General features: G+C 36.0%; 1 protein-coding gene across 1 annotated transcript in view; it reads right to left on the minus strand.

Moving 5' to 3' along the window:
• The window catches only part of GCFC2 (GC-rich sequence DNA-binding factor 2), an 88325-nt gene extending 77365 nt beyond the window's left edge, over positions 1-10960 (minus strand). The window contains exons 1-5 of the mRNA XM_053709621.1: positions 10638-10960; positions 8163-8267; positions 7573-7704; positions 6920-7138; positions 4820-4920 (exon numbers count right to left, since the gene is read on the minus strand). Of these exons, the coding sequence (XP_053565596.1) occupies positions 4820-4920; positions 6920-7138; positions 7573-7704; positions 8163-8267; positions 10638-10947 (867 nt within the window). The 5' untranslated portion in view covers positions 10948-10960. The remainder of the gene's footprint in view (positions 1-4819; positions 4921-6919; positions 7139-7572; positions 7705-8162; positions 8268-10637) is intronic.
• Between the last annotated feature and the right edge of the window lie 4364 nt (positions 10961-15324).

Below are 15324 nucleotides of genomic sequence, written 5' to 3' on the forward strand. Positions count from 1 at the left end.
CTGCTGAATCCCCCGGGCCGACCCATTGTATCCGTCAGAGGATCCCTATTGAGTCCATTGGCCCAGTGGGTTGACTACCATTTACAACCACTTGTTAAACAGATGACATCTTATGTTCGAGATTCCACGGACACTCTAAGTTTACCATCTGTGATTCGTGACATCGGTCCAGATGACTATCTAGTAACTATGGATGTCACGAATCTGTACACTATCATCCCACACCAGGATGGGATGGAGGCGGTTTCAAAAGGCTGTATCAAGATACCCCTATGTGGGACCCGAAACTGAGTACATCAAGATTCTACAACTCTGCCTAACTTGCAATTACTTTAGGCTCGAAACAAGGTACTTCCAGCATATCACAGGAACGGCGATGGGGTCAAATATGGTCCCCTCGTACACAAATCTGTATATGGAGGATTACGAGACTAATGTGATGAGAGTCCATGCAAACCCCAACATTACCTTGTACAAGCGGTACATTGATGATGTTCTGTTGATCTGGAGAGGTGATGAAGAAGGTCTCATTACGTGGTTTAACTTCCTGAATAATCAAACACCTGTGAAGTTTAAAATGATACATAGCAGAAATGAAGTGGATTTCCTTCATCTAAGGATCTATAAGAAAGTGATCCAGCTGGAGACGACAATGAACCACAAAGCCACGGACAGAAACTCTCTGCTACTAGCAAGTAGTTGCCATCTACCATCTCCGATTAGGGCTATACCTAAGGCTCAGATGTACAGAGTGGTGAGGAACAATTCTCAGAGAGAAGAAGCACAAACACAATTACATGAAATGTCAGTCAAATCTCACAGAGCTGGTATACCTTTGATATTATCAAGGGAGCACAGAAAGCAGCCAACAAATGCATAAGTACAGAATTATTGGCAAATCAATTGAAAGAGCACAAAGGAACGGATGACATTTGTCACTATGTACACACCTGCAACAGATGTGCTGGCAAAATCGATAAGAGAATATATTGGAAAACTACTGGCATCTGATACATCGCTCCACTTCCAGAAAGCAGAACCTCCAAGAATGGGTTATAAGAGAGGTCGCAGCCTGCAAGATCTATTAATGAAAACAGATCCTAAACATGCCTACACCAAAGAGTTATGGTTATAGACCCAGAAACCGGGATGTTTCAAGTGCATTAGTTGTACAACCTGTAACTCAATGATCCAAAATACCACATATCATCCACATTCTAATCACAGATACAGGATCAAATTCCACCTAACTTGTTCCACTAAATATGTGGTGTATCTACTTAATTGTATTTGTAGAAAGTACTATGTAGGAAAAACGGATGATATCAAGAAAAGGATGGCTAACCATCGGAGTGCCATTAGAACAGCATTGGATAAAAAGAAGACGGACCAACCAGTGGCGAGGCACTTCTTGGAAATGAACCATACAGTGAAGGATCTACGCTTTGTGTGGATTGACCACATAACCCCTCTTGGATGAGGGGGGGGGGGGGGGGACAGGAAGAAGAAGCTCCTGCAACTGAAGACGATATGGATCTATACCCTGGGGACGACTGTTCATCCAGGAGGATAGAACACCCGTTTGGACTGGCAATGTTTCCTTTAAATGGGAAGCATCTCTAAATGGAAAGTTCAATAACATACTTCATGAAGACATGAATTAATCAACTACAGTCGAGAGAGCTACGGATGTATATATGTTGTGGTCCTATGCCCCCCCGACGTGCCCCTAGTTAATATTTCATAGTCACCTAAACCGTATCCACATCCTGTCTAAGGACCCACCTGAATTATGGGGCCACCTATATATATTTTTCTTCCCATTGATAATGGTTTGTATATGTTCCCTGAATGTATCAGCTTTTAGTTAATACAGTATAGTAACATACTGCTAGATTGAATAATGATCTTCATTTGTATTAATATATAGAGCATTCATTTAGTAAGGGGATACTCTCTTTGAGCTGGTCGATATTTATGACTGTTTATTAAAAATGAAAAGTAATATCCTTTTAGATAGTTTGAGAAGTTATACTGCCTGGGTTATATAACATAGTTGTGGGCTATTATGTTTATGAATACATTATAGAAGGTGGTTCTACAGAGATATGGGGACTGTGTCAACGTAAGCGATCGCAAATAGTGTCTGCTTATTGGTAAGCATGATGACTCACGCTATGACACGGTTTGACATGCCCCCCATCCCTCAGTCTCGGCTAAGACTCCAACACGATGTAATTGTTAGTGCAACATAATTGCAAGCTGTGCGAGTATACACACTATATATAATTGCTCTCTCAGCTGGTTTGACTAGGAGTAATACAAACAGTTCAGCACTCAACGGACAGTTGCAAGTCACTCCAGTCTCCAACAATATTCACAATAATTTCAAAGCGAGTGACAGCAAGTGATAGATTTATTAGGTTACTTTACACAGTGACAAGTAGCAGCGACGTTTCGGGATTAGCTCCCTTAATCATGATGATAAAGGGAGCTAATCCCGAAACATCGCTGCTACTTGTCACTGTGTAAAGTAACCTAATAAATCTATCACTTGCTGTCACTCGCTTTGAAATTATTAACTAGGAGTAACACACTTATAATGGAGACTGTGGTTGGGTATACGATCGGAAATACTGTCGGTTGATTGGCTAAACCCGATGACTCGCATTATGATGTAGCTGGACACGCCCCCCATCCCTCAGCTTTGGCTAGACTCTACAATGCTGCAAATGCACAATATATACTTCCTATGAACTTGAGGGTAATGTTATTTAAATATGAGAGTTTGTAGATATATCTGAATATATTATTATAGGGCAGCAATAACTGACTTGATTTTAAATGTATGGCTGTGTATTAACGGCTGTGAATCTCCATTGCTTAGGAACGTTTTGTCACATTATGCACACAATATGCACAGGGGATGTATTATGATATTGTTTACACTATTTGATATGTATTGCATATCCTTATGTTTGTAATAAGATTTGTTGAATACTGTGACAAGAAAGTAATTAAGTTAGTATCTATTGAGATACCTGTGTGATTGGTTGTGGAGATAGCTAACTATATGTATCGTTAATCAACTATGTAAAGGGATATGACATGTAAACTATATTTTAAAATGTTGAATTATACCGGATGCGGCAGAGTGTCTTCACTGAGGGGGATGATGGTGGCACTTATAAGAGGTGGTAGGTTGTTTAGTTTTTGCAAGTCTGAGGACGGGCTACGGCCCGAAAACGTTAACTTATGTACTGATTTGTACTATTTGCAAGTAAACTTTTGCTTATTTTCAAACGCCAGTGAGTGCTTGCTTATTTAGGATTGTATGTGTGTGTGTGTGTATGTGTGTGTGTGTGTATATATGTGTGTGTATATGTGTGTGTATATATATATATATATATATATATATATATATATATATATATATATATATATATATATAAATATATATATATATATATATATATATATATATATATATATATATATATATATATGCAATACACTTAATTTTGCAATATACTTAATTTTGCCCTTTGAATTTGGCATTTAAACTATGCCTCAGTAGAGATGGTAAGATACCAGACCATTAACAAACTGTCTGTGGCTATCATTGTCTACCCCAGTAAAAAGTCTGGCTATACCCCCTCTGAATTAAGCAGGTGGTGGGGTAGTCTCGCTAATAAAACAAATTGCAGTGAACAAGTGTTCATGTATTCAGAAAGTTTTTACTTTTATCTATTATGTTAATTTATTGCAAGGCTACAAGATAGTTCTGTTATTACAAGGTGCTTTAGGACCCTGTAAAGAAGCATTTTAAAAACTTATGTAATAGCATGGGATAATTTGTCCAAGCAGATACATTGTAGTGATGTTATAACCAAAAATCTATTTAAAAATACAATTTCCTGCTACAGACATCGCCTTTATGTACACATGCGCAATATCCTTCTTAGTGTTATTTTAAAGAGGCCAACTGATTTAGTAAAATTTGGAACATTTTAATAATTCTGTGCACAACTACATAAATAATTTGAATAATTCAGTTTTACGTTGTACTGCCAACAAAATTTCTCTTTAGATTTTAGAACAGTGTCACATCATGTCAGGACCATAAACAAACAAAACACTACATAGTACTCTCAAAAATCTGTTTAAAAATGTACAATTAGGAAGCAAACTTAAAGGGACAGTCTAGTCAAAACTAAATTTTCATGATTCAGATACTGCATGCAATTTTAAACAACTTTCCAATTTACTTTTATCATCAAATTTGCTTTGTTCCCTTGGTGGTATTTTTGAAAAGCTAAACCTAGCTAGGCTCAAACTGATTTCTAAACAGTTGAAAACCGCCTCCTAGCTCAGAGCATTTTGAAAGTTTTTCACAGTTAGACTGTGCTAGTTCACATGTGTCATATAGATAACATTGTGCTCACTCCCGTGAAGTTATTTAGGAGTCTTCACTGATTGACTACACTGCATGTCTGTCAAAGACACTTAGATAAGGAGGCTGTCTGCAAAGGCTTAGATACATGGTAATCACAGAGGTAAAAAGTATATTAATATAATAGTGTTGGTTATGCAAAAACGGGGAATGGGTAATAAAGAGATTATCTATCTTTTTAAATAAGAAAAATTTTGGTGTAGACTGTCCCTTTAACATAATTTGCAACACTTGTATTTAGTGTAATACACAGTTCATAAAACACATTTAAATCTTACTATAGTTTGTCCTAATCCATCATTTACTCTTTAAATATAAAAAAATAATAATAAACATTATTAAATTAGAATGTAATCTAAACCTGACCTGTGGGAACTTGACAGCTTTTCTTATTTGCTGCTCCTCCCATTGGTCCTGCAGTTCAACATTTTCCTGGTTTTCATCTCCGTCAGATTCACTGTCAGATACTGTATTAAAAAAGTCCATTAGCATAATAAATAGCCAATACTTATCAATAGTTACCTCTTTCATACAGTTTATTTTATGAATATGGAGCACACTCACTTTGTAACAAACCAATTGCAATTTCCATTTTATCCCACATCGGCCTAATTTTGTGCATATTCGTCCAAACAATCTCTAAGCTAATTTAAATCAACACAACTTATAATACATTCCATTGAAAGTGATGGTAAATCCTAGAGTTTTTGAAATACTAGGATTTTCCAGTGCTACAAATAAAGGAGACTTTGTCATAAAGTATAAAATACTTTATGCAGAAAGTCCCTTTATTTGCCTGTAGTATATTTTATTAACAAGGTGATGATAGCCAATAGTGTGCTAGCCATACAGCATAATGCCAACTGGGTCGCACGACTATTGGCTAAGAGGTGGAAAAGTCACCTCATTGAAAAAATAGAGTTCTGCCATGGGAGGTCTGAGGCCCTCAGCGCTGCATACACTGCAGGTAAATTAAAGAACTTTCAGAATTAAGTATTTTATACTTTATGACTGAAAGTCCCCTTTATTTATAGCACTGGTAAATCCTACAATTTCAAAAACGCTAGGATTTACCATCACTTTAAAGGGACAGTCAACACCAGAATTTTTGTTGTTTAAAAAGATAATCCCTTTATTACACATTCTCCAGTTTTGCATAACCAACAGTTATATTAATACACTTTTTTACCTGTGATTAACTTGTATCTAAGCATATTCTGACCGCTCCCTGATCACATGAGATTTTATTTATTATCTACTGAGTTTCATTTTAGCCAATTAGTGCAGTGTCTGCCACAATCCGTGGGTGTGATCACAATGTTATCTATATGGTTTACATAAACTAGCTCTCCCTGTTGTGAAAAGCAAATAAAAAAAGCATGTGATAAGAGGCGGCCTTCAAGGGCTTAGAAATTATCATATGAGCCTTCCTAGTTTTAGCTTTCAACTAAGAATACCAAGAGAACAAAGCAAAATTGGTGATAAAAGTAAATTGAAAAGTTTTTTAAAATTACATGCCCTATCTGAATCATGAAAGTTTTTTTTTTTTTTAACTAGACTGTCCCTTTAAATTTTAAACTGGGTCACCAGTCCCTTTAAATCAGATTCTAAGTCAATGACACATTAGGACATCACTGCCCTTTCAGTTCCCAGGGAATCAGCACCTAAAGAAAACAAATCTGTATGATTAGATAAGGGAAAGACATGATTATCTATGTAGTAATAGAGAGAAATTAATATTTAGCATGGTAAATGGAAATAAACGATATACATTTTAAACTAAAAATATACATTTCAAACATTATCTGTAGTAGATTAGTCCAATTAATAAATTTCCTTGACCTTTAATTTACATAAGATAAAAATTTGGGGTATTAAATACTTTTAAAATATTAATTGTTTAGCAGGTGAATGTAAAATAAAGACTGCCCATCATGTACAGAAATATATAGTGCAGAATTATGTAACATTATCTTAGCGAGAGCTTGAAAAAATCAAAAGATTTTAAAGATTTTATCCCCCAAATTTACACTTTATTTCCTCTCCAATCTCTTCTGATCAGGTCTTCTTTACAAAAGCAATTCCCGGGCAGGCTGTATAATCAGATTTGAAAAGCAGTTTGCAGCCGTGCTAATTACAGCGAGCCCGATTACTCTATTAAACTAAATGTAGCTTGTTGCTGCTACATTTAGTTAAAAAACAAATCGCTTTTCAAAAGAAGACCTGTTCAGAAGAGCCTGAAGAGGAAACAAGGCAAGTAACCTTGGGGGATAAAATCTCTCGAATCTTGATTTTTCATTCAAGCTGTCGATAAGATAACGTTACATAATTCTGCACTATGTGCAGAATTATGTAAAATATTTTTTCACGTTTACTGTCCCTTCAAATAAGACGCCCTACATAAAGTATTAAAACAAATATTTACTTTTAAGGAATTATGCTTTTTAATATAGAACTAGTCTTAACCTAGATTATGTGTCTCTTCAATCATCTGCTCCCTCGTTGTTTTTATCCCTGGAGCAAACTCTCTTCTTTTCTCGTGGTCATCATATTCGTCACTGCTGTCTGATTGGCTGGAGTTTGACCCATTATGTGATGCATCAAGTGAAATGTAATCCACCTGTCTACGGGCCAGCACACGCTTCCTGCGTGCAGCTCGGATTGTCTTGGCATCTGGGATTTCATCTGTGCTGAACAGAAGCAAATTGAAGCCAACGTGAATCAGTAACAACAACCTAGTAGAACCCTCAGTTATGTAAAGAAGAGTCATTTCAACACAGAAAAAAACAAGGAAAAAATTACTTAAAATAACTGTAATTTACTTTGTTGTTAATTCAATTTCTCATTAGCTAGAAGGTCTGAAAAATCTATGTTTCTATTCCTGTTTTTCTGTATTGTGTGTGTAATTGTATTGAATCTTCCCTGTGAAATAGCTAGTTTAGGCAGTTTGCAGCATTTTCAAAACCTAGGTTACAGATTTTGCTTTCTGCCTCTTTAGGGAGCGTGGGAAAATAAATTCTTTACACAAAAGCAAGAGATATTTAATGTTTCTTTAATTTTACTAAAGCACAAAAGATCAGTGTTTCGTAGATTACAAGAGACCACATGTAACTACAAACCTGTTGATGATAATGTAGGTGGTGATGGACCTGGAGTGCTAGACGCAGAACAAGAGGAGTCATCATCTGAAGAAGAATTGCCTTCTGGCTTATTCGACTCCGAATCCGAGCTGCTGTTGCTTTCTGGGGAGTCTAAATAACCATAAAAAATAAAGCATGAATTATTAGTGAATGAGTGACACATATCACTCACACCATATAAGATAAAGACTTAATTTCAGTTCTTAATGCCATCACATGACAACCGTTATTAAGCTATTCCTTGTGTGCTAAATCAGTAAACCTCAAATTAGAAATACTTTATTAAAAGATAGTCAATATAATTAATTCACTAAATACTTAAACTAAAAACAGAAATGATTTCAATAATGACAAAACATTAAACAGATTATGGGCATAAACTATATATAGTTGAATAATGTTTAAGAAATAAAATACAAAAAAAAATGTGGATTATTTCGGAAAAGTTTAACTAAACCCTGTGCATGCAATTATAGATTTCCATGCATATAATTAACGAGTAGAGGTTTATCCTCAAGATTAAGAACACTTTAATAATACAATAATAAAATAAAATTCTGTTTTTTTACCTTTTGCTTCAGGTTGTGCTGTGCTTCCCCCATTTTCTGTATTTTTCTGTACTTTAAATACAACAGCATTGACTGTAGGCCTCTTTATCTTAAATGATGCATTGTCTATTTTATTTGAAAAAAGAAGTTAGTGAAAATAAATTTCAAATTCCCATGGATTTTATTATAAGAATAATTGCTGCTTTACAATATATAGGTGAGGATTATACAAAATAAAAGGCTATAAATTCAGGGTAAGTTTTCCATTTTTCTATCCAAATTTGTATTTCTTTTAGAGCAAGTAAATAGTTTGAGTTACAAACCAGTTTACCTCTAAGGCACTGGTATTCAAACCTGTCCTCAGTCTCCCTAACAGGCCATATTGTGAGGTTATCTGAACTAGAGCACAGGTGAAATAATCAGCTGAATACTAAACGTGGTTATTTTACCTGCTAGCATCCAGGGTAATCCAGAAAACCTAGACTGTTGGCGAGACCTGAGGACAGGTTTGAAAATCAATGCTCTAAGGTGAAGAAACTGATGTTTGATGTGGCCTTTCTTTGATTGGTTATATCAGAAAAACTGAGAACTAGTGTTACTGGAGGAGGTGGGACACACACAAAGCTGGAGAGTTTTAGGTAGTTCTATGCATCTCTTTTACTGTTCTTATTTTACAAATAAAACAGTTTCCCAGCAGAACTAATTTAGTACAGCTTTAGTGAGCCAGGCATGTCAGTTAGTGACTTCCTGGCTGTAGGCAGTTAGTTAGGGAAAAACAATAGCTCAGTTATCAGAGTATAGTACTTAGGTTTACATATTCATTTGAACACCCTGCATGGTTTTTCCCATTTTTAGGAGAGTTAGCTGCAAAATAGGTAATACATGTCAATTGCAAATTTTATCTACACCTAATGCTTTATTTAAATACCCTATAATAATTATAACCCTTAGTGGCAAGTAGGGCTGCAACTAATGATTATTTTCATAATCGATTAATCAGCCGATTATTTTTTTTGATTAATCAACTAAATCTGATTTAAAAAAAAAAAAAAAAAAAAAAAGTCCCCTATATTTAAAATAAAATCCAAGCTATTTTGCCTGCAGCAGAGAAGAGGCGCTCATTTGACCGAGGTGGGATATTTATCTTTGTTAACTCTCCAGTCTCCACCAATGCAAAGGGGCCTCTTAAAGTAAGCGTGACTTCATTCTAATATAAAAATATCTTGAATATCTATATGCAATGGTAAATAACCAGCTATGAAGTTTAGGGAAAAAAGGATCTAGTCCGCTCTTAAAATAACATATATACTTAGAGGTTGAATCTAGTATATATCACAATTTATTTAAAAAAAAAAAAAATATTCAAAAAGCACTAAAGACTATATATTAATAACAGGACAAAGCCTAACACATTTATCTATACAGCAATAGCAAGCAATCCGCTAATAATTGTGCAAATCAATTCAAATAATTCCCATCAATCTAGGGCTAGGTGTAAATAACAAGCTTGGCACTATATCATGCAAAGCATATTCCCAAATCATCAGATTTAATATAAACAATCCAAATAATGACTTATTATTTCTGGGTTGGCAATTATCCCGGAGTAGTTATAAACTTAAAAATAAACTTACACTGTCCTGAAAAAGTGAAAAGTAAATGTATGTAGACGTCCCTTAGGCTAAGGACATAACAATAAAACAAAATACCATGTGCAGGTGTTCAATGCAGTGAAACAGCTGGTGCTTTGCATAGACCAACTAATCGATGATGAGATTCGTTAACTATTTTTATCATCGATTATTATTGATTAGTTGTTGCAGTTCTAGTGGCAAATAAACATAAAACAAAACAAATTAGGTCTCCAGGCCAAAGAAAGCTTTCTGCTACCTGGAACCACTTATTTTCCCCTAGATCGTTTTAAACTACACCACTGCATTGAAATACATATGAAATCAGTCTGTAAGACAAATACAAGAAGCTTTTGCAGTATACAAACAAACCAAAGCACCGATTATCATTGTGCCATTATACCATTTATATGATCATACTGGGTATAAAACATTATCCAATCTGTATTACTGAATTATTGTAAACCATTTATTTACCCTTTACATGAAAAGTTGCTTTTTCTTCATGTCAAATTCAAGCCATACACAATCCCGACTACTGCAATACTTTATATGCTCTAACATAGCATGAACCCGCTGCATTTTCACAAGCTATCATCTAATTGAAAGAAAGTGTAAAACACGAACGGGTGGATTGCGAAATTATATAAATAAAAAAAGGTAAAATAAATGTCTAGTATCGAAAAAAATATATAAAATTGTATATGTCAATATAATTGCTACTTTATAAAGTGACTCCAATGTCACGTGTACAGTAAACACATTACAGTGCAGCACACTCTGACATCGATGGTTTAACCATTTTCTTTCCTACAACTAGCCATTTAACCTAAAATACGCTGGATTCCCTAAATAAGTGGCTCACCTTCCTTATCGTCCCCGGTGAAGCTCAGCAAAGGGTGGTGTGTACGGGGCAGTGCATTGGGCTCTGCAATTTCTTCACTCTCACTATCTGGCTCTTCCTCGCTATCTGCACCAGGTTTCTCCCTCTCAGCAGTAGTCTGCCCTTCCTTTCTGGTACCGCAGGTTATCCCCCTCCTCTCGGGACGCCTATGCCTTGAGTTAAAGCTCTGCCCGGTCGTCTCATCCTCTTCTTCCCTCTCCTCATCACTAGACTCCGCTTTCCTCCCACGAAAGCTCCTTTTCGGTTTCTTAAACATCCTTCCTACTAACATAGAGACGCATTATTTTTACGTCACAACAATGTGAAAGTAGGTGATCCAAATGTCAGCCAATCAGCAACAAGATGTTTTTGTTTTTTTTTGCAACAACTTTATTTCGAAGGCAATTTTTTGATGTTCAAGACAGCCGAATTTGAGAACTGCATTCGTCCAACAGAACTATAAAACATAATATTGAATACAAAAATAAAATCCTAACATAAAAGTACAATCACAAAAATACTTTAAACTTTCCATTCAAATATACTGTAATCATGCGTATTCATTTAATTGAATAACTGTTAATAATTATAATAATTATTTGTAAGAACAAGAGTTATGTTTGGGTTTGTTGTATTTATCCAACATCATGCTGGACAGCAGAAAGATGACAAAAATCATCAAGACTAAGATTAAGATTAATGTTCTAGATAGGGGGTAGCAAACATTTTCTGTTCAGGGCTAGATAGTAAACATTTAAAGGGATACTAAACCCATTTTTTTTCTTTAATTATTCAGATAGAGCATGCAATTTTTAGCAACGTTTTAATTTACTCCTATTATCAATTTTTCTTCGTTCTCTTGCTATCTTTATTTGAATAGCAGGAATGTAAAACTTGGGAGCTGGCCCATTTTTGGTTGAGAACCTGGGTTACACTCGCTTATTGGAAGCTAAATGTAGCCACCAATAAGCAAACGCTATCCAGGGATTCTGAACCAAAAATAGGCCGGCTCCTAAGCTTTACATTACTGCTTTTCAAATAAAGATAGCAAGAGAACGAAGACAAATTGATAATAGGAGTACAATAAAAAGTTGGTCTTTCTGAATCATGAAAGAAAAAATTTGGGTTTAGTATTTCTTTAAGCTTTGCAGGTCTAGAGACTAAATGAAGGATATTATGTATGTACTATAAGAAAAAGCCTTATTTTCATTATTTATTTTTGTGATGAAATTCAGTTTTATGTGATTCCATTTTAAATTGTAATTTTTTTTTCTGCCCTCTTCAAAAGTAATCTTTTTTATGAGCTAATGGTTTGAACTGTTCTCCAATCAGCACTCTAGCCATACGGCACTTACACTCATATGGTACTTACACTCATATGGCAATTGTAGCTAAAGCGCCGATTGGAGATTAGTTCAAAACTGTTAGCTCACCAAAAAAATTTACTTTTGAAGTCAGTGGTCGGAGGCAGGGTATTTGGAATTCATAACTACATTTAAAAGCAAGTTAAAGTGTATCTTCATTACAACTAATTAATTAAACTCCATCTAAAATATTGCTAACATTCCAGATCTGTGTATACAAAGGGGAAAGTTAACCTTGAGGTTTAAAAAAAAACAAACTAAAAAAAACAGCCAATCAGATCCATCCATGCTGATATCACTGTTACTGTCATCTCATGAGTTTTCATTGAAATCTCGTGAGATTTCATAGTAAACTTCCTTGAACTGAGAAGGGAAATAACATGATTGTGCTGCACATCCTAATTGGCTGCTTATATCCCTTTATAATGAGGAAATTTTGAGGTAAAATAACTTCCTTTTTTACACAGAGATCTTATAGTGATATTCTGTAGTGATTTTTTTTTGCTGCATAACTTTCAACTGCTTTAACATTTAGGTATCATGTCCATTTAATGCACTTTTATATTCACTTCTATTAGCAAATTTACTTTGTTCTTTTGTATTCTTTGTTGAAAAGTATATATACATATTCTAAGCAGCATTGTACTTATGGGGGCTAGCTTTTGATTGATGGCTATCACTATTATCAAATTTGCTTAAAGGGACATGAAACTTCCATCTTTCTTTCATGATTTAGCATACAATTTAAACACCATTCCAATTTACTTCTATTAACTAATTTGATTTGTTAACAAGAAAGGAGGATAGGCAGCACACCGGGGTATCCAAAGATAAAAGTTCAAACTTTATTCCGGTATAAAAAATACATACACTCAAACACAGGAGAAGGGGGCACGTCCTTACGCGTTTCATGCCGTCCGACACTTAGTCATAGGATAACAGGTGAGTAGCAATACAGCACTTATATACTGAGCACCTCCAATCACACATCCGAATCACGGTAGTCATGGAAATAGTTCCGCATACAGGTTGTATGGCAAAACAAAAGGTTAAGGTTAAAACAAACAGGTTAAAGACAAATTAAAGATTCGGCAAATTCTAGAAGACTTATTCCATATCACATTTATCAGATTACAATGGTAATAAAAATAGTAACGGCTGAGTTGAAGAATGTTAACCCTCATCAAAAGAGAATTGCATCAATAATATACATTGTACTCAGTGCGTTATACATAGGGACACTCCAGTGGGTAAATGATACATAATATAATATGAGATACACAATAAGGAAAAGATACAATATTCATTAAATAAACAATATTACTCAAAGGACTATGGTCAATATCCCCCCCCCCCCTTTAGTTGTAAATAACCCCATGAATAATACCGAAAACTGTTTTAAGGATAAGAGAAGTGATCCTTCCGGGATAATATTACAATTAAACATCAGCTTAATTGTCTTCTTCTTCGTCTTTTTCTTTTTCCAGCTGTTGTTTAATTGTAATATTATCCCGGAAGGATCACTTTTCTTACCCTAATAAGTGCTTGGGTACATGTGCTGGATACAGTAACTTAGCAAGCACCCTCTGTAGGGCTAGACACTGAAACAAGATACCAGTGCTTGACAGGCATCCTCTGCAGGACTAGGATACAGGAACAGGATGCCAGAGAAGCAGGATGATGCCACAGGAAACAGAGACAGGCTGGTACTTAGAGAATAGCCAGATACCTGAGAGCAGTCAGATCAGTCACCAAATCCAGGGAGAATCCAATAGAATAGTCAGGGTACAAGGTCAAGTTCAGAAAAAAGAGAAGCAGTCCAATGTTACATTAAATTCAAGGGAGATCTAAAAGGGTAGTCAGATAGCAAGACAGATTTAGGAGCCAAACACGAAATTCAGGCAAGGTCAGAGGCACTAACAAGATGAACCACAATGTCAGGGCAGGGAGTGAAGGAGAGCTGATTGCAGAACTACCTGCAGCTGGCAATAATGCTCCTGACATTGCTTTTGACATGGAAGGTTCCAAGAAAGTATTCTTATTTGGCTTTATTCCTGTACATAGGGAACATTGTCATGAGCAGGTGTGTTCTGATCAGTTTTCTGAAGGTTAAAGTAGTTAAACTACTCTATGACTTTAAATCACACGCATACTAATATATATATACATATACACATACACTTATATATATATACATGCATACAATTTGATGATATTTAACACTAGTATTGTAACACTAGGACTACTGGGGAGGCACAGGGGCATGTGGAAGGGTCAATAACTCTCAGAGCTTCCATTTTGGTTATCTCCTTTCTCATGTCTTTACAGACTCCTGTATCCGGAGCAGGGCCTGACCAGGGATCTTGACATGGTGTTGGGCCAAATAAGTGACTCCTGGTAGGGCATAAAACAGGGGCCTCCTTGCCTCTAACAACCATTTTTCTTCCTCTTACTCCCTCTTCCCTAGTTGAGGACCTATTTGAACTTGGTTGAGTGAACTAGTCATTTTTGTAGTCTCTAGCAAATCAGGGAGTGGGGAGTTCTCAATTTCTTCACTGAGGAAAGTGCATATAGCAGCTATATCCCCGTCCCTTTCCAAGTATTCCTCCATCATGTTGACATGGAAGCCTCCCCTGATCCGCTCATCAGAGCATATAGGTTGTGTTGCATTATTTCTCTATGATATAGTAGGGACCTTCTCATACAGCCTGTAATTTGTTCAGCCGTGTGGGTTGAAGGACCAAGAACTTTTGTGCGACAAGTATGTTACATCTGTTTCATCTGGGCAGAAAGCAGATTTTCTTGTACTAGGCCAGTCAGATACTCCCATCTATCCTGGAAATCCAGTGCATAGAGAATAATGGGCACCCCATCCTCTAGGTCCTCTCCCTCCCAGTGCTCCCTAATAAGATCTAGAGGCCCTCTCTCCTTTCTCCGATATAATAATTCAAAGGTTAAAACCCCTGTTGATTCCTGTGGCATCTCTCTGTAGGTTAGGTGGGGCAGCAATTGTTCCCAGTCACGATGAGTGACCACAAACTTCCTAAGCATATGTTTCAAAGTTCCACTAACCCTCTCACAGAGTCCTTTTGTCTGAGGGTAATACGGGATACTAAGGATGGGCCTAATCCCACATACCCTCCAGAGCTGACGCCTCAGCTCTGATGTGAATTGTGTTTCCTGATCAGAAACTATTTCACTGGGGAAACCTACTAAATATCTTCAGCAGAGCCTCAGCTATGTTCTCTGCTGTAATGATGGGGAGAGCCACCACCTCTGGATAATGGGTAGCATAGTCAACAAGA

The sequence above is a fragment of the Bombina bombina genome, chromosome 4 (genome assembly GCF_027579735.1).
Source record: "Bombina bombina isolate aBomBom1 chromosome 4, aBomBom1.pri, whole genome shotgun sequence".
NCBI lineage: Eukaryota > Metazoa > Chordata > Amphibia > Anura > Bombinatoridae > Bombina > Bombina bombina.